An 18,302-nucleotide genomic window follows, 5' to 3' on the forward strand; every position below is an offset into this window, starting at 1 on the left:
TGTCATAAATCTACCTTCTCATGATTTCTGTGATTTGTAATTTTTGTGATTTGTACAGGTTGATCCATTCTGAAATGAAAAGAGTAACATTCAAGAATATTTTTTATGCCCTTTTATGTGATTCCGTTCTATCAACTAGCCAGAAATCCATTGTTGTTTATCTTATTTCTGCCTACGGGTAGCATACAGATAGTCTAGTGGTTAGCCAAAATGCCACGTGACTACTCTCCAAGCAGAGGTTAGGCTCCGGCTGTTTTTTGGCATTTTTTTAGTCATTTTTATCAGCCTGACCTCTGCTTGGAGAGTATAACAGGGTGGGAGTTTGAATCTTGGCTGTGCATATTTCAGAATGGATCAGTCCTGGATATTTTACATCAGATATTGGTTTTTATTTTCTGCTTGTTTGCTTGGATCAGTTTGTGATGAAGTGTGTTTTGCGGTGGTGATTTGTGGTGAAGTGGAGCAGTGTAGTGCCTGTCTGTACTGAGGTGGCCTCACTGTGCACGACTCAGGCTGAGTACACCTGCATGGAGCACTACCACCCCCAAGACTAGGGCTGGGTACTGGTACAAGACTGTTTTTTCTTCTTTGACCAGTCCACAAAAAATGGACCTGACAAAATTCAGTGGACTTGATGTTCGACTGATTAGAAAATGAAAATATACCGGCACTATGGTGGCAGGCGTTCATGTGTTATTAGGCTTTATAATTGGTCCAAAAAAACACAGTCAAACTTGGTCTAAGTTAACAGTGGCAGTTGGCATTATCAACGTGAAGATCAGATACTCCACCAAACAGATTTCTTTGTAGCGAAATGGACCATTGTTTTGAGGTCCGGACCTGGACCTGATCCTCTGGACCTGGACCGTACCTGGACCTGAATTTTCTGTACTGGTACCCACCCCTAGCCCAGATCCTTATGCAGCTTCAGTTTAGCGACATCATATCTTTTGCTCATTGTTATTTATACATTATAGCCAAAATTCAGCTAAAAAAAGGAGGAGATACTACAAAAATGCGCAAAAAGTGATGTCTGTAGCACTCTGTACTGGACAAGACTGAATTTGAGTGGCAGGTTATGGTCATGAGGGCTTCCTTGGGGTTTAAGTAGCACCTGGTGTCGTCTCACACCTCAGCACTCTGAATGGGGGTTACTGCATGCTCACAGAGCAAATTACGTGCTATGATAAAAACTTTTTTTCTCAACATACCAGCAATTGTTAGCAAAGCTAACGAGCATGATAAGACTTGTTGCCCCAATGCTTGGTTCATATCAATGTTTGGTGAGAAAACTTGAAGTGACGTATTTATTATCGAGTCATTTTTTATAGTACACTTTGTTGTTGTTGCATTGCTTATTCAAGACCCCATGTGTATTACCAAGTCTCTTTTTACACTTCACAGCAAAACTGACCAACCAGGAGGAGCCAGTTGCCATGGAAACAGTATGGGATAAAACAGCTTGATCTTTGGTAGAAGATGCAGTATGGTACTTTTTTCAGGCCACCCTTGTAGAGATAGGGACCCAGAATGGGGCTGGAATGGAACAGGATGCTCCTCTTTTATTGGGAACCCCCTTTTGTCTTTTGGTTTTGTATTTTCTCCTTACTAGCAGTCCTTTGAAATACATGGGATATAGTTGTAGTATATTGTCATGTAAAAAGAGCCTCTGGCAGTGACAAAGAAAAATTCTAGTATACCCAAGTCAAAGTAAAGTAAAAGAGGAATGTGGAAATGATGTCTCCTCTACCACGGGTCATTCTCGTCACTTGTAATAATGTCTGGTGACTAAAGATGGCTGGAAGATATGATATAGCAAATAAGCACTAGATAGCAAAGTAGCTAGTAATAGAAATCATGATCAATGGCTATCAAATATCATATAGTTATAACAGTAATTGTCCTTCTACAAAAAACAGTTGTTAGTAAATTTTATGTAATAAGGAACAAAACCCTCATCTTGCTAACATCGATTGAATGTATAAATATGTAATATAGACATAAATAAACTATTGCAATGTGTATTGCACTGTGTTCTTATTTCCTGCAGGTGATTGAACTAAACTTAACAAGCAAAATTTTTTTACTGTAAATCCTGAAATGTTTCAGTGGTTTTATTTTCATGGCGACCCGTTTCTGCAACATCTTGACATCAAGAATTTGTGGTTTGTATTACAACTGAACAACAGTAGCAAATGCGAACTTAAAACACTACAAGAAACCTGATTTATTTTCCCCAAATGCAACATTTAGTCCCCACGAAAATAGATGACTTTACAGTGTTGTCTATAACTCCGTTAAGGGGGTAGTGTTTTTCAGCAATTTTCGGTTGATAAGTACACATACATCTATACGTGTTGGTCAGCTAAAAGCTCATGATATTGTTGGTAGAAAGCGTACAACACAGCAGCAACGTAGTCACGTAAAAAAACAACATTATCAACTTTGTATGATGCCAGCATCATTCAAACAAGTTTTATTTGTTAACTTCAAAACAGCAACAACAACAACGATTGTTTACAAAGTATGAACAACTATCTTGCCCTTAAGACACCTTAAAAATATCAAAATATTAAAAAAATGTAAATACAAAATAAATACACGGAAATGTTTCTTTTACATTGTATCAACAAACTCGAACAGGCTCAACGGAGAGTCTCTGGTATAAAGTTCCAATCAAGACAAAAAGCGTACATTGCTTGATCGAGTATTTCACTTCTGTAGGGTTATCAGACCTACGATAGCAGCACAGTATGTTCCACATTGTATCGACTATCTCGCAGGATTGCACTTTGCCAACAAGCGTCTTACACCTGTGCACGTGTCGCGGGTAAAAGTCTGATTTTACCTGTTGGAAGGTGCGGTAAAAACGTGTAACAAGGTTCAAGCCTGTAAGAGTTTAGTTGATTTAACTGACTTCGTTTCCCAGTTTCTCGAAATAATCAATCTGATTGTTACATCGGCTATAAGTAGCAGCAAGAAACAGACCCAGTCATTCCAACCCTGATGATGGTGTCTGATAGACATTGAAACGTTGGGAGTGAGTACAATTCTGGTTGTGTCTTTGAAGAACCTTACTATAAGATCGTTTAGTTTTACATTTCACTCTGGTCCGCCCGCGTGATAATATGTCTTTGGCATCAGATCAGTACTTAGTAGGAACAGTTTCAAAGTTTGATGCGTTGTAGATCAGACTGTGCTTTACTTCAGGTTTCCAACTGGAAGTCACAATGTCCTGGCTGTTCGCCAGAATGGCGTGCACATGACTTTTCCATCTCATTTGGAACTACGCTCTTCGACATCAAAATCACACATTCTTTTGGACTGAATGTCATAACTCAAAGAGACTCTTGATACAAAATTCAATTTTCCGTCTCAGTTGAACAGTTCCACTATCTTTCCTGTTAAAAAACACGTATATATTCCGGTTTTAACGTCGTTCCACGCTCATTCCACTTCACGACCACGTACTCTTTCGGATTTCACGTCACAATTCCACGGCGACAGACAGAATCCCTGCACTTTTTGTTCACATATTCTTTTTTGTTTTTCTCAAAGTCAGTTCCACGCCCTTCCCCACTTCACAACCACGCACTCTCCCGGCCGTAACGTCAGTGCCTTCAGGTCTAACATCTCCCCCTCCCTGTCCATGTCGCTCGTCAGAACGACCGCCGCCTCTCTGGGCCAGCCGTCCCACCAGGAGTAGTAGCTGTGCGTCTCCGATTTCCCGCCAAGGTTCATCGCCACCAGATACGTCGGCCGCCCGCGAAGCGTCCGAGAAAAGGCGAAGATGTTCGGCGTCGAGAGGAAGTAGCGAATCGTGCCGTACAGGAAGGTCGGCTCTTTTCTGAGTTCCACCAGAGCGCGGAATAAGTGTAGGATGGATCGTGGGTGCGCGCGTTGCGTCTGCGGAAATAAAACATTGATAAAGGTTAGACAGTCTTGAAAATGACAATTATAGATCTAGTTGCATTTTAATCTTTAACAAAACAAGAAATCTTTTTAAAAAAGTTGTGCCTTGCCGCGTGTTAGGGATATCGTCAGGAAAAAGTAGGTCAGCACTTCAAGCCCGGCAAGGCAAAATGCTGTGCCTTGGCAAAAACACAATACAATGACTGTTTTTACTGTTTCTGAAAGAGCTAACCAAGAGGAGTAAAATGCTTTTTAGATGAAGCGAATGGCTTGAACGGTTGCTGAGATATGGCTCCACAAAGTTGCCAAAACCTACCCTCAGATATGGCCGGCTGCGCGATAAACGATGAAAATCAAAAAAATACCTTTTTTGAGGGGTGATGAAAAGGTAAGTAAAGGCTGCAAAGCTTGTTTTATCTTATTTCCCCGTAATATGTACTACATAGAATCACTCCACAGAGTTCTGAACATTCATGGCATTTTATTATGCTTTTACACAGGGTCGATGTATGCAGCACCCACTGGTGTCCTTTCACACAATAATTGTCATCTTACCTTATTCTTTAAGAAATAAGTAAATTTGGGTTTAAAAGTTCACATTTTGGGTTACAGTCAATGGTGTTTTTTGCACCAGTTGAGTCGCATTGTAGAAGATTAAATATCATACTTCATATACTTTTGCAATGTACACAACATTATGGTATCTTATATTACCAACAATGTCACATCTATAGAATATCAGCAATATTAATTGCCTTATAACAAGGTCAACTTGGTCAAGGTGAAAGGTAAGTGTGTGAATATGTCGCATTATTTTCATGTTGAGCCATGATGTTACACTGTATCAACAGTACAACTTTACACTTAGATACATTTGTAATAAAATATAGAAGACAGATGTTTGTACTAATAAGAGATAAAATATCAATAGGTAGACATTGTGTAAACACTAAATTTATTAGGACAAGTTCAACATTTTTCAAGGTCAAAGGCTCAGTCTTCAGGATACATACAATCGACACATATTTCTTTGATGTACTTGCAGGTACATGAACTTCTCCTTATTTAATCAATACTATAAATAGTATAATGCAATGTAAACTACTTTTTACAAAAACAACAGGCTTACTCATCATTTTCTGTGGTTACTGGTAGCAACAGTATTCTTTAACAAACTTAATGCTAATAGCACTGGCTGCACAACTTGTCAACATTATGTTTGACCTCTACCATTCAATATCTCCGCTCCGCTCTCCAGTCTTATATCAGCTACATCTGGTACTTGGTGCAATCTATACTCCACCTGAAAAACAAAATTATTTGAGTTTCATGATTAACATGTCTACCATCATGGTGATAATGTTCTTCCATCTGAGGGGATGACGACCTACTCCAGTACCACGTCTGATGTTCATCTACATCATCATCTTTCTTATGACTTCTTTCTTTCTTGTGACGAAAGATTCAGAATGATCCAATAATGAAATGAAGAATTCAATAAAGAAAGAAAGGCAAGTTGGGGCAAGGAATAGATTAACTTATTATCATTGATTAAGTAGATAAATACCTGCAACAAGATGGAAGGAGGTAAGTGTCACTGTTTCTGAGCCATCTTCTGCGACTGAATCTCAGTACCAACTGCGACAACCTCGCCCGGTCGGTAGGAACCTGGCTGATAGTAGAGACAAGAGTATAATATTGCAGGTAAGTACATATTTATGATTTCTGCTACACCAGAAAAACCTTGGCACAATCTGACAAAGAATACACATTCTGGTTGCACAAATTTTTCACGTTAACAAAAATGCCATTAGTGTTTTGAAAAATTTGGGCATAGGTTACCCGGCTGACCCATATCAGGGGGCACGGTGCCTCAAGTTCAACAAGTGAAAAAAATACAAAATGGTATTTTAGTCTTGGAACGAGGCAAGGGATGATTCACACCAACAGTAACGATGATATTGAAAATACAATTGAGATTTTCTTAAAAATTGGGCATACCCTGTAGGTACCTCAAGTTACCATGGTGCCTCAAGTTCAACAAGTGAAAAGAAATACTAGTAGTACACAACAGGCCAATCAATGATCCATATGTAGAATATGCTAAAGAAAGCAATAAACTAATAAGAAAAAATTACTAAGAAACATTTTACATACATGTAAGTTTCATGACTAAAACATGGATAAAGAAACACTGCATAGAAATTATATTGCTGGGATTGACTTGAGAAAAAATTGTTCAAAAGCACATTTTCTTCAACATGCCCCCCTCCCCCAAACACTACAAATTGTATCAAGTATTTTACCTTGAAATTCTTCATCCATAGCGTCAAAAAAGGTTCTATTTGTGCCGCTTCAGTCACATATCCTCCGTTTCTGAGGGGCACGCGGCCCAAAATTTGGCGCGTTTGGATCGCGCGGCGCCGCCGCCCGGCCAAATCGGGGCGATCGTCGGGGAAAACAGCGTACGGCAGAGGGTTTTCGTGGTAGCGTTGAAATACCTAGTCAAACGTTCTTGAGACGTTTCGATGACGTCATTGCCTACTTATATATTCACATGCAATGCATTGGTCTAATTAGGCATTTATTTCATCTTTATGAATAGGTAATACAAATTATTATGCGAGATAATTCACTTGATTATATATTTACTTCAATGGATTTGAAATATTACCATATGAACGCTTCATTCATTCGATGTAACCAGATGTTAAGAGGCTTTCAGTACCGACCACAACTGTTATCAAATGCGTAAAAGGGAGGTATAAAGATTGACGGGTATGTACTGTTAGTCGCCTAAGCCGTAAGTTTGTCCTCGAGAAAGAGAACAAAGGAAGGGCCTTTGGAAGGGCCTTTGGAAGGGCTGGGTTAACATTGCTTGAACCATTGAACCATTGAACCATGGAACCATGGAACCATGGAACCATTGAACCAACCAAGAAAATAGTGGCTACAGGGCCATGCCGCCTGCGGCGGCAAGGCAAAAAATTAACGGTTATGGATGTCACTAGAACCGAACGGAATTAATTTCCGTTAGTCATCTGATGAACATCGCGGAGATAGATTTATCGATAAACATGAACTTCGGTGAGAAAATTTAACGGTACCGTGCTCTAATGGTTTTCCTATGATATTACGTCTGGCATCGTATTACAAGTACGGAATTAAGGGTCAAACAAGTCCAACTTTGGTCGCTGTACGATCACCGAATGGGGACTTGAAAGATATATTGACGTTATGTCCAACACACCTGTACGTTGAGCCTGTGATAGTTGTCGTGCAGGGGTAACCACGGTCGGACCCCGGCGTCGGTAAAACCCGAGTTTTCCGTGCGGTTCCACTGCATGGGCGTGCGCTCCGGGTCGCGGCTCTTCGTCTCGTACGTCTCCTGAAACACACAATCAAATTATTGAATTCTATTTGCTTTTGGACAGAGGATAATGTGGTACTGCACTCAAGTTGGTAACTTATATTAACAGTGCCACATACACGGTACAGACAGAAGGTAAAGGCAGTCTTTTACCTCCCCGACCGAAGTCAGGTACCCATTTTTACACCTGGGTGAAGTGAGGAAGGTCGTGTAAAGTGTCTTTCCCAAGGGCACAACGTCGGGGGCACGGCGGGGATCGAACTCGGGACCTATAGATTCCGAGTCGAACGCTCTACCGGTTACGCCACACCCGACGCCACCGAAATTTCTCCACCCAAAAATGGAAATAAGTACCTACCGGATTGTTGAGTGCGAACGTGTCCTTCGTGTCGTTGTAAGACACCCTGGCATCCTCCATGCCGATCTCGTCGCCATAGTAACAGAAGGGCGTTCCCGGAAGCAGCAGCAGCAGCATGTTCGCCGCGCGTGCGTACTGCGGTCCTACCCGGGTAGCCACGCGGTGGTTGTCATGGTTACCGATCTGAGACAAACAAAGCAAACTTTTAGAGACATTCTGACAGTTGTAAGCTGGTATTGACTGAATCATGATGAATTCTTAAAATTGATCTTGCCGACATACTCACAAACTTAGGACAACTGTTGACCTATATCTGTGATGATGTTCTTCCATCTGTATCTATATAGTCGGTATGACCACCCTTTGGCGTAACACGCCAGTTTAACAGGTTAAACGACCTGTCACACCTAATTTGGATATCGAACTGCATCTGCTGTATAAAGGTATCTAATGTTGTACTGGCAATACTTAATGGGAACGAGATCCACTTTACCAGAGGTGAAACGATTTTTTGAACTCCTCAATACTGGCTATTAGTGGTGCTAGACTAGCGCCATTACTCTTCTTACGTCACCAGAAGAAGATCTATTCAGTGAAAAACCTCTCACCACCCAGTTTGGCCACTGCCCGTCCGTCATGTTGGACATCCAGCTCTCCACCAATCGGCGCGTGTGGTTTCCCGGCGCATGCGCACCGGACCCCAGCCCCAGCAGGTTAAAGTTGAAGGTCATGTCGGCTTCTCTGTTGTACGTCATCAGCACCCTCATGTCGTCATCGTACACCTCGGTTATCATGAACCTGCCGGGAGCCGATGGAAATGCAGGTTAGATTCGACATCAAGAATTCCAAATCTAGTCTTGAGACTGGACTGCCCTATGCAAATTTTGAAAACATTTGTCACTGTACCTTTATCCATTTATATCAGTCTTATTTGTCATTTTCCAGAGGTGATATCTAAGCTCCCTGAACAGTTTCATCAGGATGGTACGTCACTGAAATAAGAGACTCTTTTGTACAACCAGTGCTTTATTCTCACCGACGTTTCGGTGACCGATCTGTCACCGTTCTTCATGGCAATTCTGACTGGTTCACATTGTACTGCAGGACAGATGTCGCTGCTCACAGTTCAGATACGGTCACAAGACAATGTGCAGTACAATGTGAACCAGTCAGAATTGCCCTGAAGAAGGTGACAGACGGTTACCGAATTCGAAACGTCGGTGAGAATAAAGCACTGGTTGTGAAAAAAAGAGTCTCTTTATTCAGTGATATCTAAGCTGTTTGGTACGGTGTATCAACTTTGCGTCCTGTACTTTGTCTTGATGCTTGATAGCAATCTATTTAGGGTCAGAGGAATGGGGGAAATTTATTTACCCCCAAACGATTTTTTTCCGACCGAATCGACGGTCATCCTTGCGATGTAGTGACCCGTGACACGTCACCATCCCTTATACCCCCCTCACATTAGGCGAAAATCGATCGGACGACGAGTCTGCGAGCTCCAAATTACGAGGCGGCATGACCCTACTGCCGACGAAGACAAGGCAGAGTTCCCCCCTTCCCGTCAGGGTCATTCCTCCTCGTAATTTAGAGCTCGCAGATTCGTCGTCCGATCGATTTTCGCTACATGTGACGGGGGTATTACCGATAAACAAGTACTGATTTCAGTACTAGAAGGTCACGTTTCCGGCAAGTCACGTGTCAGAAGTAGTGGGTCAGTACAACCTGAGGAACACAGCTTTAGCAGCCATTTTTAACGACTATCTAAATAGATCAATCTACCGATCAATCAATCTATCAGTCAATGCAAACGTTAATCAAACAACTGAATACGTTTCGTAACCGGTCAGACTTTTCTGATAGCATCCACTATCGTTCGCCAGTCATTGACCGTCAATCAAACAATCAATCAAACAATCAATCTACCAGTCAATGCAAACGTTAATCAAACAACTGAATACGTTTCGTAACCGGTCAGATTTTTCAGATAGCATCCACTATCGTTCGCCAGCAATTGACCGTCAATCAATCAATCAATCAATCAATCAATCAATTGATCAATTTATCAGTCAATGCAAAAGTTAAACAACTGAATACGTTTCGTAACCGGGCAGACGTTTCAGATAGCATCCAGTATCGTTCGCCAGTCAATCAATCAATCAATCAATCGATCGATCGATCGATCGATCAATCAAACGTCACACCTGTAAGACCCTTTCTTGCTGTACTGGTCCAGAAGTGCCTTCCACTCCCGTATGACGGCGTGAGTCTCCTCCAGGTTGGTGGTGCACGGATGGAGCAGGCTGCCGTACTGCTCCTGGGACGTGGGAACACACAAAAGTACTCATTTAGCTCCCGTTTGAACTGACTTCGTGTAGTTTTCGTGTCTATTTCTAATTGGAAATGAGAAAATGGGCATCTATGGCTCAGAAGACGGCGAAAAAGTGAACCGATTTACGCATGAAGCGAATGACAGATACTTGTCGATTTCCGTGACAGCACTCTAGCACAGGCAATTGCATCTCCTTCAAAAAAGGGTAAAACTATGGGTTTGATTACGAAAAGAGACTAAGAGAAAGAATGGGATATTTAAGCGCTATTGACTACTCTTAAGCACTATTTCGCATCGGCTTCTTTTCGAAGATATAGACAAGCGCCCAGGTGTCTCGTACCAGTGTTTCCTCTGGGTCCGACACGTAACCGGGGTTGGGTGGCTCGTGCCAGGACAGGTCCGCGGTCTCCACCAGGTGTTTCACGGCGTCTAGCCTGAACCCATCCACGCCCTTCTCCAGCCAGAACCGGAGCACGTTCTGGAGGGACACATTCATACATAGGCATCAAAACGAATGCAGGTGAGACTTTAAGGGTTGTGTAAAAAAAACGAAAACTCCAATATCCTTTATGCCCTATATTCTACACAATTATTTTCTTTGATTATTGACTTACCCAGGACAGTTTGGGAACAAGTGAGCAAGGACAGAGTTAGCATTTAATACGTACAAAGACATGCGATCTTCTGGCCTATCATCTAAAGCTGTAACAGCTCCCTTGTCTCAAGCTCTTTCGTCCTCTCCGCAATTAGACGAAAGATACTCGGCGGTTAAAATATGTTTGGATACCTGTCTATCTATCTTTATATTCCAAATAAAGCGCCAAACATTCTAAAACTTTTTACGACTGTTGTGATCTTTATTCGCTATCACAAACGCCACACATTTGTACTAACCATCTTCACCACACATCACTGAATTCTTTAATCAAGTAATTTCTCTGGCTCTTGTCTGAAATAAATGTATTGTGATATAACACAGTTTCCCTACCGTTTACGTCCCTTTCTTGTAGTGGAATGTACTTGTAGCAAAAGGAAATGCTATTGTAGCGTAAGAGCATGCAGTGAAAAAGATAACATGAAGAAACTTGTTTTTAAGTTGCCTTTAGAGACAATCGTAAGTTTTAACGTGGTTTCATTTACCTCCATGTGTCTCCTGACGTCCGGACACCGGAAGTTCAGGTCAGGTTGTTCCGGTAAGAACTGGTGAAGGTACCACTGGTCACGTGACGCGACGTACGTCCAGGCTGGGCCCCCGAACACGCTCACCTGGACATGGATGCAATAGTACCAAAGATAAAGTGAAACAAAGTGAACGACATTGGCTAGTTTGTCACCTGACAGAAACCTAGTCTCCAAGCAGACCCTACGGTGCCTTAGAGATAGTATCAAAGCTGGTCAAGGAGTATAGCCGGCCAAAGGGAGTCAAACGGGCACCGGAGCCGGCTATACTCTTGGCAGCTTTGATACTATCTCTAAGGTACCGAAGGATCTGCTTGGAGACTAACAGAAACCCGATTGTCGTCCGACAAACATCCGACCATTCACCTTCGGTGGGGTTTGCATGCGCAGTGATAGCGTACGTTTGGGAAGAACCGTGCGCAATTGTATTAATAAACATATTTGAAGCGCAGGTAAATCGCACGTAAAATTAGCCACCGTCGAGCATCGTGCGACGAAAAAAATAGCTGAGAAGGATTTTAAATGTTCAAAAATTTTAAAGCCTCACATTTTTAAAGCCTCATATTTTCACAGGTTTCACTAAGGGCGATTTTTCTTAAGGGTGCCGTGACAAATTCACCAATTTCGACCGTGTTATAGGTTTCAGTCCTCCCTGATATTGTCGATCTTGATGAAGTGTAGTGGTGGCCTCATTCCAATGTTGAATTTTCCTCGTGCTCAGACATACTAGTTCCCATACAGGCATGGACTGCACGCATCGGATGAATCTTACCCAGTTGTTCGGCGGCCCCCGTCCCTGCCTTGTAAAAACACGGGTATAGGCATGACTAAGGTTTACTACAATCGAGTCTTACCCAGTTGTTCGGCGGCCCCCCGTCCCTGCCGTCCGCCCACACGTAGTAGTCCCTGTACGGGTTGGACTCGTCCCGACTGCCGGAGCTCCAGACGAACCAGTGGTGCTGGTCACTCGTGTGGTTCGGCACGAAGTCCAGAATCAGCTTCATGTCTGTAAAACGGTAGGTACAACTCAATATTTGCTTGTCAAGCAATGTTGTACATGTATATATAGTCACACATACGGACATCCTGATTCTTCTCCAGACCATGGACCAAGCACAGTCATCCGTAAGATATACATTTATTACAATATTGAGCAGTCTTCGGCAGTTTCAACTTCCTTTTTTTCTGAGGTTTAAACGTGTCCCGAAAAGCCATCTCACATGCCACCCTAGTCACCTGTAATAACCTCATACGTTCAGTCCTTATCCAAAGTTGCGTTATCAATTATTTGATTTTGTTTATTGTATTGTGATCAATTTCTATGTATTGATTTATTATTATCAACCAACTATTGATAATCAAGACTACAATTAGTAGAGAGTAGGGACTGGTAGAAGTAATATAAGGCTTTCCCGCTCCTCCTCCATGTTTTTTTTTTAATTGTTTATCATATCAATGTTATTATGTCACTTGTTGTTGTGCAAATAAAAGAAACAAATACCTCTGGCATGCAGGGCTTTCAACAAGCTGTCGAAGTCCGCCATGGTGCCGAAGATGGGGTCGATGTCGGTGAAGTCCGACACGTCGTAGCCGAAGTCCTTCATGGGAGACTTGAAGATTGGGCTGAGCCAGACGGCTTCCACTCCCAGGTACTCCAGGTAGTCTACCCGCCTCTCGATACCTGTAAGATATGGTAACATGGTAAAGTACTCCAGATAGTCTATCCGCCTCTCGATACCTGTAACATGTGGTAAAAGATAAAGTACTCCAGGTAGTCTACCCGCCTCTCGATACCTGTAACATGTGGTAAAAGATAAAGTACTCCAGGTAGTCTGTCCGCCTCTCGATACCTGTAACATGTGGTAACAAGGTAAAGTACTCCAGGTAGTCTATCCGCCTCTCGATACCTGTAACATATGGTAACAAGGTAAAGTACTCCAGATAGTCTATCCGCCTCTCGATACCTGTAACATACGGTAACACGGTAAAGTACTCCAGATAGTCTATCCGCCTCTCGATACCTGTAACATACGGTAACACGGTAAAGTACTCCAGATAGTCTATCCGCCTCTCGATACCTGTAACATGTGGTTTTATGAGATTTTCCCAGAACTATCGTAGAGTGGAATATGTTATCACCAAGCACACTAGGGGCATCTTCTCTGGATAATTTTAAAGAACGTTTGCAGATAGATGTGCATAAGTTAGGTGTGACGGATCGTTCAGTGTAATATAACCAGCTGCTAGCGCGCTGCGTACCTGTGAAGCTGGTGTGTTACGCCGAAGGGCGGTTATACCAAACACGTACATGTTAAATATGAGGAAACGTTAACTTTATGGAAACCCTGCAAAGTGATTGACCCCCTTCCACTTCGGTGATTGCGTAATCAGAACTTTCCTATGATTACCGGATTCCTTTCGGTCGGTTGGGTCGATACTCGCACAGCAACTTTACACACATAAGATCACATAACGCCTGGTTGCAGTATTCATGCCATAACGTCCTCTTATGCCACATGAGCAGGGCATACTAAAAACCTCTACCTCGGAGTGACTTGATTTTGGATTGCGACTCTGATTTAACGATTTGGTTTCGTATAAATACTTCTCAGTCTACTTATTTTCACGTTGCATTACATGTATGAACTATGATAATAATTCTGTTGCGTAACTTATGTACCAAGTTTGCCTATGTCGTTATGCCCATTGGAAATCAACAGACTGTTGCAGGGACCAACCTGATATTTTGAAGATTAATTAAATACAATAAATAAAATAGAATAAAAAATAAATAAATAAGACAAGTAAAGCCGCTCGCTTATGACTATCTGTCTTCGAAAAAGGAATCTAACTCAATAACCCAGGATCGAGTTACCTTTTACTAGCTTTAGACTAGAGTAGACACTTGTGATATTGTTTTAACACTGTTGCAATCTCTCATGTTACCTGCAATTACTCACTGGCAAGAATTTGGAATAAACTTTACTTTATAAATACTATAAGACAACACTACGCACCCCTGAGATCGCCTATCCCGTCGCCGTTGCTGTCCTGGAACGACCTGGGGTAGATCTGGTAGATAACCGCCCGCTGCCACCAGTGTAACTCCGGCCTGGGCTGGCTCCGGTACGAGTAGATCACCGCCGCCGACCCCAGCGCCAAGCAGGCCAGCACCGCCGCGCAGAGACACAGCGACGCTCGGTTCAAGACGCGGCTGTACTTCTGCCACAGAGAAGACGACGGTAATTTCTTCCGAGACGGTCTCAGCAAAGCGTCTTCGTCGTCGTCGTCTGAGGAGGAGTGGTAGCTGTCATCGGAGTCCTCCTCCCTCTGAGATTGAGATTGCCTGCCGATTTCCTTCGGGAGAAGATCTTCTATTTCCCAGTCGTCCCCCTCCATGGCTCGCATGATGGCGGACATAACAGACACGGGTTGTTTCTCTGTGACGTAAAGGTAGCCGACCAGAACAACCAGTGCAAACACCGCAGAGCAGGCGGCCAGGCGTGGCATGTTCCGCCCAGGTAACACAGGTAACGTACGTACGTGCGCGTCGTGGGTCACCTGGAACCTGTCGGACAGGTGTGCTGCCGGTCTGGTGTCACATTACACCCCGGGGCGCGCGGACGGAGGCTTGTGTGTGAGAGGGTAACCGGCTTCAAAACTCTCCCACTCAGAACTGAAATGCGGGTAAACACATACAGATGTTGAGTTTATTACAGTGAACACCAATCAACATCCACAGTGATCGATATCTCACTAACCAAAAGCTAAGGGCACAACCCGCCGAACGTGCAATTTGTCTGTACGTTTTTGGGGAGGCCACGTCCGCCACTTATTTCTGAAAACGTTTAGGCTGTACAGGGTAGGCGCGTCGCCCGTACTGGCACGTACGGGGGGCGAATCCACAGCCTGATGGCACACAAAGTTTTGCCTGCATGTTACCGGTTCTGCCGGCGTGTCTGCGTGCTCCAAAATCCGTCGGATTCCCTACAAGTTCGTACGGAGGCGGCATTTATTACTTACGGATCCCAAAAGATCGCCCACGTTTAGGCACGTAGACAGCACATATTTGCAGGTACGGCTAAGCTAAACTTCACTCTCATTATCACAAAAAGAACCTGAGTCGGTACATGTTAAACATGGGGTAACACATTCATGTTTGGCCCAAGGGCTCTTGAAACGGGGATGGGCGCCGCTCTACTGCGGGAAGGACTTTAACGTTACCGTTAATGGTCTATAAAATCGACGGATGATGATGATGATAAAAATCGCTTTTCTGCCATTATGAGCTAATCTTTTCTCTCAAAACTTGCAGTGGGAGTTTCGGATAAATTTCACATAGCGCTGCATCCAGGCACGTACATCAGAGCTAACGAGACATAGAATTAACAGTCATTCCCTTAACGCTAATTTACATGAACAGCGGGGTAACCTATATAGTATTACGTTGTTATTAAAAACAGGGTATCAAGTATTTTTTAAATATTTCAAAATATTGAAACAATTGTTGAAACAATTGTCTGTGGAATTCAAATGACTAAACATATTCGTTGTTCAAAAAAAATTGTATATGACTTACCAATTTTATGGAGTCTTTAGATAATCTTATGTACTACAAATTATATATAACGTTATGCGCAACGTACATTACATTCATATGTCAGAAATTCCACCAAAGACTCACCGCACAAGTACATAGTTTCAACCTACAGTGCGTAGATAGCCTCCTTTAGAATTGGAGTGCAGAAATTGTTTAGTGATAGAAGTTGCCATACTTAGTGTTTAACTACTAAGTATACAAAAGTTGTGCAACAAAGTTATTAAATTCTATGTCCCTTGGTTGTAAGAAGTGAAGAACGCTTTACTATCAATGTTTGAGGTCACAAAGGTGGCGGTGGGTATGCCAAATGTCCGGGCAAATGTCTGACTGGGATTGTGCTCCTGGTGGTTTCAAGTTTATGAGTTTTATATTTTATGTCAATACACCGATCAGGAAAACTTTCTGACTGTCAGTTTAGCCAATGTCCCTGTTTAGCGAATGTCTTGAGTTAATATCGGCGTTGTCAGTATAATTTGACGTTATAACTTAAGTTATATCTCATCTCGTAATCTCTCTTGTAGTTCTGATTAAACTGTGATGAACGCGATAGTTATCTTGGCTGTGCAGTCCTCGTAGTTACCATGCATACCGACAGGCCACGATGCTCTCCAACACCCCTCTAGGGATTATACAAACACAATGTAAATTTATTGTAATGGTCTGGCTCATTGCCAGGTACGGTAACGCCAACAACGCACAACCACGCAGCAACGTTACAGAAGATAGCAGGCGGGAATCACTGTCTGGCACTGCGACAGGATGGGGGCCTGTTATCAATTACTAGTTCCGCATAAATTACATTAGATTACTCAAATCCTAACGTTTGCAGATTGTGGGATTGTGTTTACCGCCAGTATGTCACAAAATGAGAGATAGGAACCCTGGAGGGAAAGAGTGGTCTAGTAGTTCGGGCGACTCGACCGAAGGTCATGAGACAATTGACACGCTTGCCTACCCTATTAGCTCTCATCGGCGATATAAGAAAGTCTAACATAATCATAAGTAGTAAACGCACACAGGTAGTGTACTCCCTCACCTGGCCGTGTAAGTCAACTTTCCCGAGACAAATCAGTCCCAGCGGAGCACAAACTTGCCCATGACCGTCACGATCGACTGCCCTTGATCGGCGCGTCTGTCTGTGTCTGTCTCGTGCAGCAAGTAACCTCTTACCTGTTAGGTTCAGAGGTCAGCTTTGCGGCTCGATGTGAACTTTGACCGCTCCAACACAACATGACAACTCCACACCGGGAGGTTGAGACTGTCAAATCTTGAAGAAGTCCTTCTTAACCGAAATCTTGTGCCTTCTGGAGTTAACTTCGTGTCCCAAGATGTTTCCCCTTCGCGTCGTACTTTCAACAGTCTCCTCACGAAGTCCAAGGAAACTGTTGCAGTCTTCAAGGCACTTCAGCAAGTCTCACCTTTTGAAGACTCCCCTGGCATGGCGTTCTCAGCCGCGTCTGGGGCAGCTCGCATCGGTCAAAAGGTAACTAGGTCAGGTATTAAACTTAAAATGATGAAATCACAGCAGCTATTTGGCTGATTGCACAAAACGTATCCAGCTGCTGGTTTAGCAGCGGCATGGCAGCTAGCACACCGCAACTCACACTCACAGTAACTTTCTGTACAACTTATTTACATGTAGGAGAAACGTGCATATATCCGTGATTTTGCGGAGGGGGTGCGTCGGTTGAACGGTGGGGTAACGCTTTATTGTGGACAGGTAAACAAACAATAGCTGAAGGAGTCCATTCACTGACAGGGGTCCAAATGTCGACAGATTTTAAAAATCATTATTGCATAGAAATGCAAAAATGCCTGCACATGAGAAGTACTAGTTAGTATAACTACAGTCAGTCAGTCAAATCTGTCTATAAAATATTATTTCTTCAATCTAGGGAAAAGGTTTAATAGAAAAGACCTGTTGTCGGACGTGTTGCTTACATTACATATGTTGTATCATTTCCTTTCATGAAAATGCTATGCAAACACTTATTGCATGGTATTTTCTTGTTCCTATGTGCTGTAGTCTGCATAGGTACTTTGATTATTATTAATAAGTTAGTTAAGTAGATCAAGAAATACCTTTTTAACACCTTTCCCCACCTGTGCAGGTGTTTGCAGAGGTGTCAGGTGTCTGCTCGATGTCTGTCAGGTGAGGCCACGGACCACATCGTCCACAGCAGCTACGCTGACGTGACCATCCCTGGAGACCAGCACCTGACAGAATTTGTGCTGAAAGACTTCGACAAGTACGGGGACAACATTGCTATTGTACGTATAGAGTCAATTCCAAGTCACCGAGATGGTTTTGAAATAATATTTGTAATAAGTTTGAACTATTTTGAGTAAAAGAACATTTCAGTCACTAAAGTTCGAAATTGTTCCAACATTTCAAAATGAAACTTTAAACATGTTTGAACCTTTTTATATTTGTTGGAACATTTGGGAAAGTAATGATATAATTATCTCTTTATTTAGAACAATTTTCAAACATCTATGTGTTTTTGTTATTGTTCCAACATGTTCCAACATTTTGTGTCATTTTCCCTCC

The 18,302-nt window shown here is 42.7% G+C and overlaps 2 protein-coding genes across 2 annotated transcripts in view; one reads left to right on the forward strand and one right to left on the reverse strand.

The window, feature by feature from the left end:
• Nucleotides 1–3,546: 3,546 nt before the first annotated feature.
• On the reverse strand, nt 3,547–16,887 carry LOC118421820 (maltase A3-like). Its single transcript, XM_035829325.1, has 11 exons — nt 16,767–16,887; nt 14,169–14,827; nt 12,653–12,832; nt 12,006–12,157; nt 11,113–11,238; nt 10,313–10,450; nt 9,845–9,957; nt 8,249–8,438; nt 7,641–7,823; nt 7,159–7,300; nt 3,547–3,941 (listed from the first exon to the last, which is right to left on the reverse strand). Exons 2-11 carry the CDS (start codon nt 14,659–14,661, stop codon nt 3,559–3,561), a joined length of 2,100 nt encoding a protein of 699 aa, XP_035685218.1. The 5' UTR covers nt 14,662–14,827; nt 16,767–16,887; the 3' UTR covers nt 3,547–3,558.
• Nucleotides 16,888–16,934: 47 nt separating this feature from the next.
• The window catches only part of LOC118421842 (probable 4-coumarate--CoA ligase 1), an 11,792-nt gene continuing 10,424 nt past the window's right edge, over nt 16,935–18,302 (forward strand). Inside the window, 2 exon segments of the mRNA XM_035829346.1 lie at nt 16,935–17,234; nt 17,863–18,022. Of these exon segments, the coding sequence (XP_035685239.1) occupies nt 17,080–17,234; nt 17,863–18,022 (315 nt within the window). The 5' untranslated portion in view covers nt 16,935–17,079.

This window comes from Branchiostoma floridae, chromosome 1, assembly GCF_000003815.2.
Source record: "Branchiostoma floridae strain S238N-H82 chromosome 1, Bfl_VNyyK, whole genome shotgun sequence".
NCBI classification, from domain to species: domain Eukaryota; kingdom Metazoa; phylum Chordata; class Leptocardii; order Amphioxiformes; family Branchiostomatidae; genus Branchiostoma; species Branchiostoma floridae.

Coding starts and splice junctions, on each gene's coding strand:
- LOC118421820 (XM_035829325.1), bottom strand. CDS start 14,661: ATGCCACGCCTGGCCGCCTGCTCTGCGGTGTTTGCACTGGTTGTTCTG. Junction 11,239..12,005: donor GGGGGCCGCCGAACAACTGG/GTAAGACTCGAT, acceptor ATCCATGTCCAG/GTGAGCGTGTTCGGGGGCCC. Junction 7,301..7,640: donor CGTTCGCACTCAACAATCCG/GTAGGTACTTAT, acceptor TGTGTGTTTCAG/GAGACGTACGAGACGAAGAG.